The sequence below is a fragment of the Nyctibius grandis genome, chromosome 11 (assembly GCF_013368605.1).
Source record: "Nyctibius grandis isolate bNycGra1 chromosome 11, bNycGra1.pri, whole genome shotgun sequence".
In the NCBI taxonomy this organism is placed as follows: domain Eukaryota; kingdom Metazoa; phylum Chordata; class Aves; order Nyctibiiformes; family Nyctibiidae; genus Nyctibius; species Nyctibius grandis.
In genome coordinates this window covers 6,486,412-6,503,251 of record NC_090668.1, presented here as the reverse complement: position 1 = coordinate 6,503,251, position 16,840 = coordinate 6,486,412, and the positions used below count along the sequence as shown (strand labels likewise).

The following is a 16,840-nucleotide window of genomic DNA, read 5'->3' as shown; positions in this document are numbered from 1 at the left end:
TCGCAGAGGGTCCCTGGGTGGCGGGATCTCAGGGCACATCTCCACTCCAGAGCAAAGAGCAGTGCACAGCTGGAGTACCTTGTTCAATGCTCGGGCCATGCTCGCTCCTCCCTGTGAGCTGGGGGCTGCCAAGACGTCCAGCAGGGGAAATATCTGGCGAAGGAGCCTGCTCAGCTTTGATCTTCCAACCATATTGTCCAGGAACAGGCAGGATGCCCCAGTGTGGGATCAGGGCAGCTGGGATTGAAGGGGCAGTTTGATTGCAGCATCCCCAGCAAGAAAACTGGGACCTCACCTGGGGTCACTAGGGTGTTGAACGGGCCAGGATGTCCAAGGAGATGTGTGCATGTGGGGACATCAGACCAAGGTCTCAGGGGGTCCTCCTGCCTGCTCAAGCTGCCCAGAAAGGTCTCCTGCAGCTGCGTGGGATGCCTCCATTGGCATCAAGGGGAGGGAGAAATGCCAAATGAAGATGGGGCTTTATGAAGTGTAGGGTGTTTCACCTCAGACACCATGAAGTTTCTCGTTTCTCTCCACTCAAGCCTCTTCCCTTCTCCATCCTGCCACCGGTGTGACTTTTTCTCCTAGGTCTTTGGTCTCCAGGCTCTGCCCAGTGGAGACTGGCAGCAGTGTCCCCAGAGGAGGCCATCAGCCCTTGATAACTGCATCTCGGGGTGACCTTCCATCAGCAAGGAGCTGTTTCATGTCAGTAATGTTAATATTAAGCTGCTTATCTGCCCTGGGTCTATAAAACATTCATCTCCCAAGGAAAAAAAATTCCCACTGTTTTTTCTTTATATCTGCCCTTGCTTATTGCGGGCCTTATCAGCAAACACAGCCAGCCTTCAGGGCAAGAGCGTCACGCAATGGCTCCAGCAAATGGGGCCTCTGGTCCTACACCAGCATCAGCATCACGTGTTCCCGCTGCAGCTGGATCACTGGGCCAAGTCCATGAGAGCTTGCCCACCCCACGGGGGTGGCGTGACACGCTGCTGCCGAGTCCCTGGCGGTCTTGGTGCTCTTCTGAATCACCAAGTTAGGCACTGAGAGACTCAGACCCATGTCCAGGATGATCCCACCTTCCCTGTGCAGTAGATGAATGCCATCCTTGGGATGTCCCTTGCGGAAAGGTGGTTCATGACTCTATTGCCTTGACCTATGGCCCTTGTCATAGGTAGGGGAGATGTTATTTGGCTGATGGACCTCATGGGTTGTCCTAAGCCATCCTTCCACATTTCCTCCAAGGCCTTTGATAGCCCACAGCTCACACCACAGTTTGGACTTCCCTTGTTTTTCCTGCAATATTGAGATTATGACATTGAGCGGTGAAGACAAAGCCACTGTGACACAGAGTGAGGCTGCTCAAGCTGGTTCAGTGAATTCAGGTGGGTCTGAGGCTGTATCGGCTCAGTGTTTCATCACAAACTAGTGACCAGGCAGGACCTGGACATACAGAGACAGAGAGTTACTCCTTTTCATTGAGGCTTGTTTAGCGGGTCTGAACACCTCCCTGCTCTTGCTGGAATCTCCCTGAAGTCTTGGGCAATCAGCTTCCCCATTTTCTTCCCCAACACACTCTTTCGTTTCTGTGTCTTCTTGGAAGCTTTTGTGCAATGCATGGTGAGTGATTGGTATTCGGACCTGACAGGAGCTCTCATTGGTCAGGGTCTGGGGCTATGGCTGAGCAGATGCCACCCATGGGAACAGATTCAAGAGCAGAGCGTGTTGCACTGGATGGTTATACTTGTTCCTGTACTGTTGCTTGCCAGGTACTGGGTTGGCTAAGATGTCTTTGCATGTAAGTTGAAGAAAAGGAGGCATCTGGCTCTGCTGGCGTGGGTTGACTGGCAGCCAATGTAAACTTTTGGGTTTGAGTTGGAGAAAGCCCTGTTCTCCTCCTCTGTTGCGAAAACACCCTTGCTCCAGCCCAGAATACCAGCAGCTTGGCTTTCTCAATAGAGAGGGGTAAAGGTGTCCTTCCTTGCCAACTTCAGGGCCAGCAGTGACTATGGTGAGCAAGGCTCAAGGTGGCTGAAGTCCTCCAACACACTGGTCCAGAGGTCCTTTCCTCCAGCTTGGTTCATTTGAAGGATCCCTCTCATTTCTCTGAAGAAAGTCATCTGAGCAGCAGAAGCAGCCCTGGTGTAAGGTTATCTGATAGATTCTCAAAGAGGTTCTAAAGTGCTTTGAGCTCCTCTGTGGACAAAGATAAACCTCTCCCGTGCACGATCTTAGAATGACAGGACAAGTCAGCCAGGCAATTAAAAACACAACATAAAAACAAGGGAACAGGCTGTTCTTAAAGGACTTGGAGAAGTATTAGTGTTTTTCCAAGACTTCCAAGATTTTTTTCCCTGCAGACACATCTACAGTGAAGGTAAATTTCAACCAGTGAAAATTTGTCCTCTTATTAGCCCAGAAATAGTGATACTGGCTGGACCTCAATAGCATCATCCTGATCTCCACTCAAGCTTTGGGTATCAGTTCAGCCAAGTTCTTGAACATCAGTGGAGGCCATGGGAGTATGGCATGGGATGGCTGTCCTTCAGCTATCAGAGAGCGATGCTGAAAGAATACAGCCTAACAGTAGTCAGCCAATGTGGTTTTAGGTACGTTCCCTTTCCCTCCAGCAAAAGGCAGTTTGCAGGCCCCATAAACGTGCTTTGTGGTACTAAGACTAGAGGTGATGGAATATCCAACATCAGAAATGGTGGAAAACGAAAAAGGCAAGAAATGCTACAAAGAGAACAAGAGAAAAGACAGGAGCTTCAACGGCTTCAGTTTATTATATCACCCTGTAAGGTTCTACCAGGCCCAGCTTTGCTACAGGGGCACCCAGGTCTTTGTCCCCTGGCAATGTCTGGGCAATGGGTAAGCTCAGCTCATGCTCTTCATGGGGAAGCGCTGCTTCACCTGGAAGTGCTCACACCTTTTGTGCTTCAGGGACAGCCCATAGAGCGGAGTCATGTCCACCTTCTTGCTGTCACAGACACTGAACTCCAGCTGCTGGAGCAAGGTGGACAGGAAAAGGAAGACCTGCCACCTGGCAATGGGCTCCCCGATGCACCTCCTTTTCCCCAGGCCGAAAACCAGCACCTTCTCCCCATCCACTTTGTTCACTTCTGTCCCTGCAGCATTGAGGAAACGCTCTGGGTTGAAGGCCAGCGGATCCTTCCAAAGTTTTCTGGAAGGGAAAACATCAGATGCTGAGATGGTGCCTCCTGGCCATGGGTATAGGGGGGACACTGGAAGGTGGGAGCTGTCAGTAATCTTATCCCTGAATTTAGTAGATACCTCCCCTATTCCCCTTTCTCTTAAAGCAGGTTGACCCCACATCTGCCCAGGAAGGGAACTGTGCAGGAGCGACCTGTGCGTCGCTGCAGGAGGCTTTGTGCCGCAGAAGGTACTTACTCATCATGATTCACTTGCCACTGGTTGACAAACACGCAGCGGTCCTTTGGGATGTAGTAGCCATTCAGCACCGTGTCCCTGGTCGTGCTGGAGAGAGAAACAACTGTGAGAGTCTGGAAAGCAAACAGGCTCTTCTGCATCCTCAGGGGACTATTAGTTTGCTCCTGATGCTGCTGAAGTAGGGATGCAACCTGCAGAGATGGCTTTATGAGGGGTAGTTGCATTGTCTGTGAGCTGGATTGGGCAACCCCTGCCCAAGCGGGGTGGAGTGTCTTCAAGTGAAGTCAGCAGAAGGCAAGGATTGCTCTTTGGGAGCTCCCACTTGGCCCTGCACAAGAGCTGTGAGCTCCCCGTGTCCGTGATGAAGCCACCATTCTACAAGTCAATAATAATCTCCCTGACCCTCACCATGCTGGTGCCGTGGTGGCTCTAACAAGATGCCTCAAGTCCACCTTGTCCCTCCACTTCCTTTGCCACCCCAGCACTTGCCTGTGTGGGATGGTGAAGGGCAGGAAGGAGGAGTGCCTGAACATCTCCAGGATAAAAGCTTCTGTGTAGGGCAGCGTGCCCCGGTCCGACAGCCTTGGTCTTCTCTCCCGGCCGATGGTCTGGTCTGCAGGAGGTGGAGAGGAGGGAGCAGGTTGGGGTCAGCCCTCACCAGAGAGGTTTCATCCTCAGAGGAAGCATGTTCATGGACTTACCTAGTTCTTCCTGGATCCTCTTCTGGATATTGGGGTACGTCACGAGATACATGAGGCTCCAGGACAGGCCAGTTGTCACAGTGTCAAAGCCTGGTCAAAGACGAAAGTATGAAGATGGGGTCTGCATAACACGCAGGGCACATGCCTTGGCTTGCTGCCTAACCACCACATGGAGCAGTGTTGGATGGCTAAGAAGGCAGAGGACATCCTGGGCACACACTAAGACTTGGGTTTCTATCCTGTTGGAGAAAACTTTGCTAAAATATTCTGCTCTCGTTCCTCCTGATTCACCCTTGGGTTGTGTCAGGTTTGTGTAACTTCTCTGGAATCGGGGGAGTTTCCACAGAGTAACTCAAAGGTGAATCAGTCAATAGACGTCTCCCTCAACCAGGAAAAGCCACCCTGGCTTGTGAAGCTTGACTGTGCTATAAGCCGTGCCCTTCGCTTTTCCCCGAAGCCTCTTTCCAGAGCTGATGTCCCATGCTGGTCTCTAGGGGTAGCCCTGGAAGGTCCAGGAAGACCAGTGAGCAGGAGAACGAGTGCTTAGACCCAGATTGGCTGCCTGGAGTTGGACAAAGATGGGTCAGACAGATCTATAACATGAGGAGCCTGAGAAAATCTGCAGTAGCTGAGGGACTGGTGGGAAAATATACCTGCTCCAAAGAGGTCATTCACAAGGTTGACGATCTTCTCGTTAGGGATCTGCGTGGCAGTATTTGCTTCCACTTTTTTCTCCAGGCACTGGTCGATGAGGGAGTCAGTTATGTCTCGGATGTTGTTCTGAGAGGAAGAGAAGACAAGTCATGGCAGCAGAACAAGTAAAGGAATGGGTGTTACTGAGCAACAACCTGATGCAGGGGGAGCCCAGGGTCATATGAGCTCTGGAGAACATCATCTCTCAGCCCCCCCATGGTCCCTACTGCTTTCGAAACCTGTGAAAAAAAGGAGAAGGTTCTCCAGGGAAGCTGTGGCGTGGGTCAGATGTTCAACCAACAAACTGGCCCTATCACACAGGGCCATGGAGGAGGAGGACTGCAGTACCGGGCTGCACATGGAGACACTATAGGTGAGTGAGACTACAGCTGGACTGGCTAAATGCAGCAATACCTGCAAGGACGTAGACGTCCATTGACGCTTGGCTGCAAGAACAAAAACAACTCACTAATAGAGAGGGGCAGAGACGCATCTCTGGCGCAGGTGAAGGTCCTGCAAGCTCTTACCTTGTCATAGGTCTCATAGTGCTCTTTGACAATCTTCTGCAGGAAATTGAGGAATCGCTTGTTGAAATCTTTAAATAAACGCATGCTGCGGCTGGGAAGGTACTGGAGCACAGGGATGAAGTCAGCGGGGTTGCCAGAAGCAGCCACATCCCCAAATTGTTCACTGAGGTTCACCACGCTGAGCAGCTCTTGGTCGTTGTGGTCATAACGTTTGCCAAAGCACATGGCACAGATGACATTGGCCACAGAGACCACCAGGTACCGGTAAGGGTCAAATCTCTTCTCCTTCTCCATCAGCTGCAGGAGCTTGGTGACCAGGTAGTCAGCCTCCTTGGAGACGTGCTCCTCCAGGAGGCAGGTGGAAGAGGAGGTGGGGCTGGCGGCAATGGAGAAGGTCTTCAGGGCGTTCTGGGCCAGCTTTCTGCGGGCTTTCCACACCTCCCCTGAGTCGGGGCTGAAGGCCAGGCTCTGGCCATCCGCAACATAGCGGAAGCTGTAGAGGTCAGGGCGCCCCATGAAGTCTTCCCCTTGCTTCACCAGGGCTTGCTTGATGGTGTCCAGCCCGCTCAGCACCACGACGGGCCGCGTGCCGATCCTGACCTGCATCACGTCCCCGTACTTCTGGCTCAGCCTGGTCAGGACCAGGTGCGTGTCCTTCCTCAGCTCCAGCACGTTGCCGAGGATGGGGTAGCCTCGGGGTCCCGGGGGGCTCTTCAGCCCCGGGGGCACGTGCTGCTGCTGGAGGGACTGGATGAGCAGGAAAACCAGGCAGAAGACGGCAGCCGCGAGGAGGGCCTCGGTGGCTGAGACAACGCCTTGGCTTCCCACCAGCGACATCGCAGCCGTCATCGCTGCCGGCATGTAGGAACCCTAAAGGAGATAACCAGAAGCGTGGCAAAGAGCCAGGATTAGCAAGAGGTTGAGTCCTGCAGACGCTCCTGGTGCTGAGAGAGGGCAGGGTGGCAGGAGGAGAGGAACAGCAACCCCTCAGTGAAGCTGGCCCCGTGTTGACCCAATCTGTGAGGATTTATAGCCAGGAGGCTGGATCTGCTGGGTGGCTGCTGGTGCATGGGGGCATGGGGAGCAGGGCTGCTGTGGGGCTGCCCTGCAGGAACGCACGGCTCGCTGCATGGGCAGGGGAGGGAGGGAGAGCCTGGTGCATGGATTTCTCCTTCAGACTCAAATATGACCTTCCTGATCCCATATCCATGTTCAAAACCACACATGCACACGCGTTGTCTCCTACCTGCGGGTCCTCGTGGTAGAGAGGGCTGGTTCTACTGCCTGTGGCTCCCAGCAAAGGGTGGCAGAGCGTGTCTGGCAGCTGCCTGCCCTGAGGAGCACGGGAGATCCTCTTCTGCCGCCTGGACCTTCTTCTCCTGCTGCCTGGAAAGCCACAGCTTTATACGTGCTCCTCTCATCACACGGCTGGGGCTTATCTCTGGGGGGTCATGGCACAAGAGCCCTGGGGAATAGCTACCCATTAACAAACGGGGCCGAGCCCGGCTGGAGCCAGCCCAAGAAACCAGGGCAGATATTTCTGGTGACTTCTCCTCCTGCCCAGGGCATGTGCCTGCCCCAGTGCCCAGGATGGGGAGGCAGAAGGGGGTCCCTAAGCCCTGCCCCGGGAAGGATGGGGGACACGCTCTCGGCCTCGCTGCCCTGTGAGATGCATGTCCCGCAAAGCCCTTCCTTGGTAGGGAGGTGACAGAGAGGGCTGTCACCTCCTCGGTCACTCTGGAGGTGCTGGGAGCTGCAGGATCTGCAGCGAGGGGTTGGGTTTGCAGCAAGGCATCCTCGGGGCCACAGCCCTCTGCATCCCGGGGAGTCACCCTGCAGGTCCCCGTGCCCCAGGGACCGGTGGTGGCAGGACCTTCTGGCCCAGCGGCAGAGCCAGGCTCAGGTTAACGATTGCCCAGGTTCGCGTGAGAAGGCGGCTGGCTCGCTTCCCCTGGCTCCTCCGGGGCAAACAGGAGGCGAGGGAGAGGAGTGGCGGGGCAGAGGGGAGGAGGTGAGATAGGAGAGGTGAAAGGAGCAGCGCGGGGCAAGGCTGGGGGCAGTTCATGCCTCCGAAAACAGCGGGAGCGAGAGGGGCTGCTGGAGCTGGGGCAAACTCAGGGCTTTGGGATGAGCAGGAGGAGCAGGAACGAGCCGGAGCTTCGGGGTTTGGCCCTAAGTTTCGTTCGATCTTTGACAACTACAGTGGGAATTTGGCCCAGGTAAAAGGGGAGTTAATCTTTAATAAAGTCTTTCAACATCTGGTCTAATCAGGCTCGTTAATAGCGATGACGCCGTTCATTAACGCTTGGCGAGAACAGTTACAAAACCCCGGCTGCTAATATTCGCTCTGGTAATTGCCAGGCACCTCGCGGACCTGCCAGCCCCGGCTTCGCCAGCGAGGAAGGTGCCTGGGAGCGCTGCTGGGGAGGCAGGCTGGGGTTTCACGGGCGCAGGGCGACGTGAGGCTTGTCTCGTGGGCTGGACCCATCCGGCGTCTGCCATCCCCACGGATCTACCCGGCTGCACTGCCTGGGGGGCGAGGGGGGCAGACTGACCCCCACCTGGGTGCCCATGCACCGACAGGGAGCCCACATCACCCTCTCCTGATCCATCACATCCCAAAGCGCTGGAGAGGCTCCTGGGGACTCCAGAGGGGTGCGCAGGACCTACCTGCGCCGTTTCCACACCCCCCCACACCGCCCTTTTCTCTGCCCCCTCCCAGCCTCCTCCGTGCCCGCTGCCAAGCCCTGCGAGGGCAGGGTGCCTCCTGATGAGAACAGCGTTAAGAGCTGCCGCCTTGCGTGCCAGGCAGCCTCACACCCCAAACACATCCTCAGCCAGTGCCGGGCTCCCACCCCGGCCACCACCCACCACCGAGCCCTCGGCTCCCCGCAGCTGGCCAGGGGGCACAGCCAGAGGGTCGCTGCTGGTGCCCTGCCCTTGGCAAGGCTGGCACATGCCTGCGAGGGCACCCAGATGCACCTCGCTTCCCTCCACCGCTGTGCGCCCGTGGGTTCGTTAGCGTGTACGGTCGTGGCAGCGCGTGCGTGCGAGGATGTAGGTGAGCAAGAGGATGACGGTGCCTCGCAGGCACGTGTGGCAGAGCACGTGTGTACGTGAATACGTGCAAATATGTACATGACAGAGCGTGGATGTGCTGTGTGTTCGTGGGCAAGCGCGGTATTTATGTGTATGTAAGAAACATGTAGCGTGTTTGTGTACATGAGTGTGTCAAAACCTCTCAGGAGAGCATGGATGCGCGTCAGCTCTGCGTGTGCAACACACGTGTGTAGTTTGTATGTGCAGCCACACGCCTGTGGAGGTGTCTAGGCAGGTGCCCTGCCTGGGACAGTCGGTTCAGTGTCCCCCAGACCCCAAAAGGGCCATTTGCGGTGGCACCCCCCTGTTTTGCACCGTGGGAAACCACTCTCTCCCCCTCTCCTTGTGCCTGGAAAGGACTGGGACCTCTGTGTCATGTAGTGGGGACACAAGTGGCAGGGGGGCATGCTGTCCCCTTGCAGGTGATGGCAGCGTCCCGTGGCAGAGGGGACCAAACCCCGTTACCCCTGACAGTGTCCCTGGTGCTCGGGAGCACCCCCCCACCCCGCCGGTCGGGAGGGGGCTGATCCTGAGCTGCTCCGGCGCCGCCTTGACCCCGGGCCAGGCTCCTGGAGCTGAGGCCACCGCCCTGGTCCTTTACAAGCCATTTCCCCCCCCACCCACCCATAGCGTGACTGCGAGTGACCGGGGCGGCCCTCCCGGGTCTGTCCGGAGCCCCTTCGCACGCGATGTCCCCAGTGCCACCTCTGGGACCCCTCGGTGGGGTGGGACCCCCCTCCGGTCCCTCTCCCATCCCGCTGTGCCTGGGCGGGGGACAGGGGTGCGGGGGGAGGGGGTGAGATTTGGGGTGCGGGCTGGTGCCCCTTGTCCTCCCTGAAGGGCAGGTTGTGGCCTGTCACCCCACGGGGACCAGGGATGGGGGGGCTGGAGCTGCTAACTCTGCCTGAGACCCCCCGCCTTGGTCCCCCGGGCATCCCCTACGACGTGCCCCCCATCTCCCGCCGCACCCCCTGCCCCATCCCCGCGTCACCTCGCCCCCCGGGGCCGCTGTGTCCCCAAGGGGACAGGAGGTGACAGAGGACACGGCCGCTTCTCACGCGAACCTGGACAATCTTTAACCGGGACCGGGGCAGCAGGGGCCGTGACCCCCGGGGGCTGCCCCGCCGCCCCCTCCCCGACGGGGACCATCGCGGTGGGGCGGGTGGTCCACGCTCAGCCCTGCGTGTCCGCGGAGCCCCGCGGGGGGGTGAATCCCCCCTCCTGCCCTGCCCCGAGCACCCCGGGGCTATTTTCCCACGCTGCCGCTCGTCCCGCGGCTCCGGGTACCGGGGACATCCCGGGACTGCAGGCACCGGTGCGGGGGGGCTGGATGGGGCCGGGTGCCCGCAGCGAGGGCTGTGGGGCGGGGGAAGCGGAGGAACTCGGGTACCGCCCCGGGGGGGTCCGGGGGGGGGGACCGGGGCACGGGACTGGCGCCTTTAAGATCCTGCCGGTAGCGTGACTGGAGTGACCGGGGTTGCCCAAACATCCCGCCCGCTTCGCACGCAATGCCCCCCTCGGTCTGGAACCCACGGGAGGCACCAGCACCCCCCCTCCGACCCGACGGGACCCCCCCCTTCCTCACAGCCTTCCCCCCCCAACCGGGGACACGCAGGGGAGCGGCGGTCCCGCACCCCACGCGTGGGGAGGGGGGGGCTGCGCGGCCCCTCTCCTGTCACCGTGGGAAGTGGGGGGGGGGGGGGGTCCGGGTTAGTTATTTCGGAGTTTGGACGCACGTCAGCTTTGATTAGGCTTTTGTCACGTGACGGGAGGTTGCCGGGCCAATCAGGGCGAGCGGCGATGCATATAAAGCAGGAGCGAAGGGCAAGCGGGGGTACCTGCCGGGAGGATCGGGCCCCCAGCCGTGCCGCTCCGGAGGTGAGTACCCTCGGGGGTGCCCGCTGCGGGGCACGGCTCTCTGCCCGGAGCGTGGAGAGCTGTGGGGGGCACTGCCAGCACCCCCAGAGGACCCCTGAGGGCTGGAAAGTTGAGGGGTGCCCTGCTGCGGGGTGTCCCCCCTCTCTGGCTCCCCAAATCTCCTCTAGCATCTTTCCCGCAGCTGGTGGAAGGTGGTTTCTGGGGGAGCTGGGGGTCCTGGGTGTAATTCTTGCCCCACGGCCCCTCTCACCCTGGGGTGGCCACGATCCACAGCCGTGGGTTGGGAGGGGGTTCCAGCGGGGCTGCACCCACTGGGATGCAGGGGTCCCAGCAGCCCCCCCAGGCTCCTCATCCCATGGGACCCGGGTGTCCCTCGGGGGGCTGTAGCACCTTGCCAAACCCGAGGGCAGGTGGAATTTCAGATCCAACCTCTTCCTACCCCTGGCTCGGGATTTTCTAAGGGATTTCTGCCAGAGCTGGGAGCAGGGTGCCCACAGCCTGCCGGCCCCACGGGCGCTGTGGGGTCCTGCACCTCCCTCCCCAGGGGTGTTCGGGCGCATCAGAGCTGGTTAGACTTCTCTGAGCTGGGTGGCTGGCTCCGGGGAATGCACCGGGGAAGGGTCTTCACCCTTCCCAGCCCTGTCAACGATCAGCACTCGAGACCAGCGTCCCACCACAGTGGCGGTGAGCTTTTGGGGCCGTTGGTCTTTAGGAAGATCCGTGGCAGTGGAAGCAGAGCGCCGCACGCTGTGTTTAGTTTGGCGAGCAGAGGCTCGGCGCGAGCAACCAGATGACTCAAATCAGGAGGATTCAGCTCTCCTATAGTCAAGTGCTCTGTAAAGACTTTGCAGTATAAAAGGGAGGTTCTGTAGTTAAGAGAACACGTTTCCTACCCTGGCACACAGACAAAAAGCCATGGGAGCTATTCCTTTCATTCCTGGCTAGCAAAAACCCTGCTTTTAAGTGCAAGCAGTTTCCTAAAGCGCAGAAAATCGATGCAGCTTTGGATCAGAAGTTAAACCCGGCTTTCCTGCCTGCAGTCACTACTAAGAGCATTTAAAACTACAGATGCCCCATGGTCCTTCCCCGCTTCATAATGTCTCTTTGGTTTATTACTAAGGTTCCTACACGCCGGCAGCGATGACGGCTGCGATGTCGCTGGTGGGAAGCCAAGGCGTTGTCTCGGCCACCGAGGTCCTCCTCGTGGCTGCCGTCTTCTGCCTGGTTTTCCTGCTCATCCAGTCCCTCCAGCAGCAGCACGTGCCCCCGGGGCTGAAGAGCCCCCCGGGACCCCGAGGCTACCCCATCCTCGGCAACGTGCTGGAGCTGAGGAAGGACACGCACCTGGTCCTGACCAGGCTGAGCCAGAAGTACGGGGACGTGATGCAGGTCAGGATCGGCACGCGGCCCGTCGTGGTGCTGAGCGGGCTGGACACCATCAAGCAAGCCCTGGTGAAGCAAGGGGAAGACTTCATGGGGCGCCCTGACCTCCATAGCTCCCAATACATTTCGAATGGCCAGAGCCTGGCCTTCAGCCCCGACTCAGGGGAGGTGTGGAAAGCCCGCAGAAAGCTGGCCCAGAACGCCCTGAAGACCTTCTCCGTTGCCCCCAGCCCCACCTCCTCTTCCACCTGCCTACTGGAGGAGCACGTCTCCAAGGAGGCTGACTACCTGGTCACCAAGCTCCTGCAGCTGATGGAGAAGGAGAAGAGCTTTGACCTTAACAAGTACCTGGTGGTCTCTGTGGCCAATGTCATCTGTGCCATGTGCTTTGGCAAACGTTACGACCACAATGACCAAGAGCTGCTCAGTGTGGTGAACCTCAGCAATGAATTTGGGGATGTGGCTTCTTCTGGCAACCCCGCTGACTTCATCCCTGTGCTCCAGTATCTTCCAAGTCGCACCATGCAGCTCTTTAAGGACATCAACCGGCGTTTCAACCTCTTTGTGCAAAAAATTGTCCAGGAGCATTATACCAGCTTTGATAAGGTAAGAGCTTGGATGCTCTTGGATGTGGGTAGAGATGCCTACAACTGTCAGAGATGCTGCCTGCCTGGCAATGGGGGGAAGAGGGTTCTCCCTTGTCCCCCCCACCTCTGCCCAGGAAAGCTCCTTGGAGCTCTCCAATCTGCAGTTAATCCCTGCAGGAGCCAGCACTAGCTGGGGGAGGTTTCCCCAGCCCTGGGTGTCCATGGTGTCCCTGACCCACCATCTCTTCCCCAGGAGCACATTCGGGACATCACGGACTCGTTGATTGAGCACTGCCAGGAGAAGAGTACAGGGGAGGATGCCCGGGTCTCGCTCTCCAATGAGAAGATCATCAACATTGTCAATGACCTCTTTGGGGCAGGTGAGAATACTTCTGAGGGCAAAGGTTCTCTGCTGGGAGGCTGGATGGGGGAGCCGGCACTGTCGGGGTGAGACCCTGGCCATGCTTGGGTGTTTGGAGCTGCTGCTGGGCTCTGGGTGCTCTCCTGAGTGGTAACCAGAGCAGATGGCTTTTCAGTGATAGCTGCTGGGGGAGCTGCTCCACGGGAAACATCTGGAGTGACAGGATCTGTAAATACCCGCTTGTGTGTCTTCATTTGGTAACTAAATGCCTTTTTCATGTCCGTCCAGGCTTTGACACTGTGACAACTGCCTTATCCTGGAGCCTCATGTATGTTGCCTTGTACCCCGACATCCAGAAGAGGATCCAGGAAGAACTAGGTAAGTCCATGAACATGCTTCCTCCAGGGCCAAAATCTCTCCAGCAGGGCTGACCCCAACCCTCTCCCTCCTTCTTCACCTCCTGCAGACCAGACCATTGGCCAGGAGAGAAGACCAAGGCTGTCGGACCGGGGCACACTGCCCTACACAGAAGCCTTCATCCTGGAGATGTTCAGGCACTCCTCCTTCCTGCCCTTCACCATCCCGCACAGGTACGGGCTGGAGCGGCTGACGCGTTATTTGGGGGATTTTTTGGGGTGGTTTTCTGGGAGATGCCGTTTAGGCAGATAATTGCCTGGGAATTCATCCCTGCTATGGGGAAATATTCCTGAATTACTCGTGGTGAAGCTCCCTATGGCTTTCACAGTGCAGCTGCCACGTTGCGTTGGTGCCTGTGGCTGCACCCGCTGCCCTCGCAGCCGGCAGCTGCCCAGCTTGCTGCCCTCCTGGGGTCGGATCCTTTACTCTGAGGGCAGGTTCACTCCAAAACCTTTGCTAACGGAGGGATGGCGATCACCCCTGGGTTTATATTTCCCCTTGCCTTGGCAGAAACCACATCACAACCCATCCAGCTTCCTGAAACTGGAATCTTTCAGCTTGAGGAAAGGTGTTAACCAAGACAATTCAGTCTCCCAAATACAGGGTATTTCCTAAGAGTGCAAATAGGGCATTGAAAATGAAGCACCCCTAGGAGTCGCCCAGCTTTGTTTCACTGTGGGTCTCAGCTTAACTTCTCTCCTCCGCCTGTGTTCCCTTCAGCACGACAAAAGCGACGGTGTTGAACGGCTATTACATCCCCAAGGACACCTGCGTGTTTGTCAACCAGTGGCAAGTGAATCACGATGAGTGAGTATGCCAGATCCCCCGGGCTCATCCAGGCTGCGATGGGTTTGCATGGCATTAAGGTTGCTCTGATCCTTTAGAGCAACATCCCAAAAGCCAAATGGGTCGTGAAGGCAGGAAAAGGCAGATCTGACAAAAAATCATATGGGTTTGGTGCCGAGCCCAGCTTCTGGGCACAGAGCTGCTCTGGGTTGACTTGGTCACTGTTTCAGCAACCCCCCAACACCAGGGCTTACCCAATTTATGTGCAGTAACGTGGTGATGTCCTCAGTGCACTGGACTTTCCACGTACGTGCGAGGGCTGGCAGCTTGGGCTGCTGAATAATCAGGAATCGGTAGATCCTCTTGCCAAGCAGCCCTTGTGATCCGGGTTGACGGCTCTGGATGTGCTCAATGGGAAGCGTCTGGTTTCCTCTTTTGAGGAGAAAAATGTCCTGACGTGACTCTCGTTAAACTCAATAGGCTCGTGTTGTTATTGCTGATAATCAGCTTTGGTCAATAAAAGGGAATCTGGAAACCAAAGCCCCATCTTACCCCTCCCCTGATCCCCAGCAGAGACCCTCCTGGCGGGAGTAGGTTGGCTAAGGCTTGATACAGAAGGTGGTTCCCAGACCAGGTATTTTGGATCAGAATCTCAAGACCTTTGTATCCCGATAGCCCAACAGGGCAGAAATATTGCAATATTCCTTCTGCTCCTGCATATGCTGGTGAGCATTGCAATGGGAACGCTGTCCTTAGGGCCAGAGAGGATTCCCCAGATCCAAGCAGAAATTCTTAGCTAAGGCACTGGAAAATCCCACCTGGTGCCTCCCAGCAGCCAGGCTGGGACAGGCTGGGAAGTTTTACTGGGAGGATTCAAGGTGGGAAAACCCTCGGGACTCAATCCTTCCTTTTTAAGTAGTGCTGACCAACTTCTATGCTCTCCTTTTGGCTGAAACTGCAGGACCTCTAGCTGTCACATGCTGAATTAAATCCACCCCCGGTATGTGCCCAGGCAAACACCGTATGAGTTTGAAATAGAGGTTTCAATAGACCGAGCTGATGGGGTCTGACATGCAGTTGGCAGTTTAGATCAGGAAGAGGCTGCCAAAGGTTTTGGATGGTGAAATGAGGAAGCATTGCAATGCTGCTCTTCTGCGAGGAGTGTTTTGACTGCTGTCCCCATCACGGTGGGTGAAAACAGCTTCCTCAGGTCTTCTCTCCTTTCTGCTCCAGGAAGCTTTGGAAGGACCCCTCAACCTTTAACCCCAAGCGGTTCCTCAATGCCGCGGGGACCGAAATAAGCAGGACGGAGAGCGACAAAGTGCTGTCTTTCGGCTTGGGGAAGAGGCGATGCATCGGGGAGTCCATCGGCCGGTGGGAGGTCTTCCTCTTCTTGGCCACCATGCTGCAGCAGCTGGAGTTCAGCCTCCGCCCCGGGGCGGACGTGGACATCACTCCTCAGTACGGACTGACAATGAAATACAAGAGGTGCGAGTGCTTCCAGATTAAGAAGCGTTTCCCCATGAAAAGCTCCCCATAAGCTGCGGGAGGAAGCATCGCTTCGCAGAAGGAAGCCAGCCCTTGGAGTCGGACACTCAGCCTGCTTTCACTAATGCTCTCTAGAAGCCAGCACAGCCCCCTCGCTGTGTTGCTTCACTGGAGGCTTCTTCATCTCATGTAAATGTGAGTGGGGAGGGATAAAGCTGCCTTTGTTGGGCTCCTCACACCCCCCTAGCCAGCTTCATCGCCCTTGCCTACAGCAAAGCTCAGCCGCCCGCTCAGCCCTCTTGGGGAGGTCCAGGGGGGCCGCAGCCCTGCGGTGGGGAGGAGGATGCTTTGGGCTGGGAGAAGCGGTGTGGGATGTCCGTAGGGGTGTCCTCGCCCTGCCCGGTGCCGCGGGCAGAGCCGGAGCCGCCGCAGGCAACTCCCTTCATCCACCAAATTGGAATAAACCTGCCGGTTCCTCCCTAAGAAACCTGGCCAGCCTTTTCGCACGGGGTGAAAGTCTGTTTGCAAAGCCTTCAGCTCCCTGTGCCGGTGGGAACGGGCTCTCCCCGCTGCTCCAGCTGCCTTCCGAAGGGCTCTCGAGGTGATGCAGAGCCCAGACCCACCCCTCTCGAGCGGACCCGTCCTGGGCGCACCCTCGCACAGCTAAATTCCCTGAATATAAATTCATGAAATGAATCCCGAGTGTTTCTACCAACCCTCGGTGACAGCCTACTAGGAAAAATAAAAAAAAATATATATCCATAAGTAGTGCTGTTCACAAATGTCACTCTTAGCTAAACCCCTAGCAAGAAGCCTCCTGCAAAATATCAAAAGGGCTGAGAATAAGGGACAAGAAGGAGTAAGAAGCACAGCAGAACACTTCTGGCCTTCAGACTATGTATTTGCTGCTTTTTCTTTAGTTTTGGGTTGGTTTTTTTTAGCAAGCAATAGATTTCTATATTCAGACTAGCAAAAGGAGCAAGGGTTTGAGGGCTGCAGGAGATGTGGGCAGCTTTGGCCAGCGTGAAGGTGAATTCTCACAGCAAACGGAGCAGCGACTCCCACTTGTTGGTGCCTGTGTGGAACGCGTCCGTACGCTGGAATCTAAACTGCGCAGCGTTTGTAACCCAATAAATACTTATATGAAAGTTTATTAAGTTTCTTGCTTCGTTCTTGCTGGTCTTAATCCACTGGGAAAGAGGTTTTTGGGGAAAAAAACCAAACAAACCACACCTCTTTTATCAACCTTAAAAATCTGTCTTGGATATGTTGGCTCTGGATTTTTCCTATGGAGATATGACCTGGTTCTTCCTTTGCCGTGAGGGTTGTGGCTCCAGTGGCATTAGGGGGAGTTTTTAGTCCCTGTGGGTGCTGGCTCTGGTCCTCTCCCTGGGAGAAGCTAAAGCCTCAGCTGGGATTTGTGGAGAGGTGATGCCAAGCTACGGCTCAGTTTAGGATTTCACTAAAAATCAGGACCAGCTTCTTCTATCCCTGAAAAAGAAAATCAAT

At 56.7% G+C, this 16,840-nt stretch overlaps 2 protein-coding genes across 2 annotated transcripts; one reads left to right on the top strand and one right to left on the bottom strand.

Annotated features, from left to right (window-relative positions):
* Positions 1 to 2,866: 2,866 nt before the first annotated feature.
* On the bottom strand, positions 2,867 to 6,193 carry LOC137669062 (cytochrome P450 1A5-like). The gene is made up of 6 exons (XM_068410942.1): positions 5,333 to 6,193; positions 4,766 to 4,892; positions 4,113 to 4,202; positions 3,901 to 4,024; positions 3,412 to 3,498; positions 2,867 to 3,184 (listed from the first exon to the last, which is right to left on the bottom strand). Exons 1-6 carry the CDS (start codon positions 6,191 to 6,193, stop codon positions 2,878 to 2,880), a joined length of 1,596 nt encoding a protein of 531 aa, XP_068267043.1. The 3' UTR covers positions 2,867 to 2,877.
* A 4,037-nt stretch (positions 6,194 to 10,230) lies between these two features.
* LOC137669061 (cytochrome P450 1A4-like) lies at positions 10,231 to 16,484 on the top strand. The gene is made up of 7 exons (XM_068410941.1): positions 10,231 to 10,309; positions 11,430 to 12,298; positions 12,533 to 12,659; positions 12,929 to 13,018; positions 13,107 to 13,230; positions 13,778 to 13,864; positions 15,077 to 16,484. The coding sequence occupies exons 2-7, from the start codon at positions 11,450 to 11,452 to the stop codon at positions 15,381 to 15,383; spliced, it is 1,584 nt and encodes a 527-aa protein (XP_068267042.1). The 5' UTR covers positions 10,231 to 10,309; positions 11,430 to 11,449; the 3' UTR covers positions 15,384 to 16,484.
* The last annotated feature ends 356 nt before the right edge of the window (positions 16,485 to 16,840 follow it).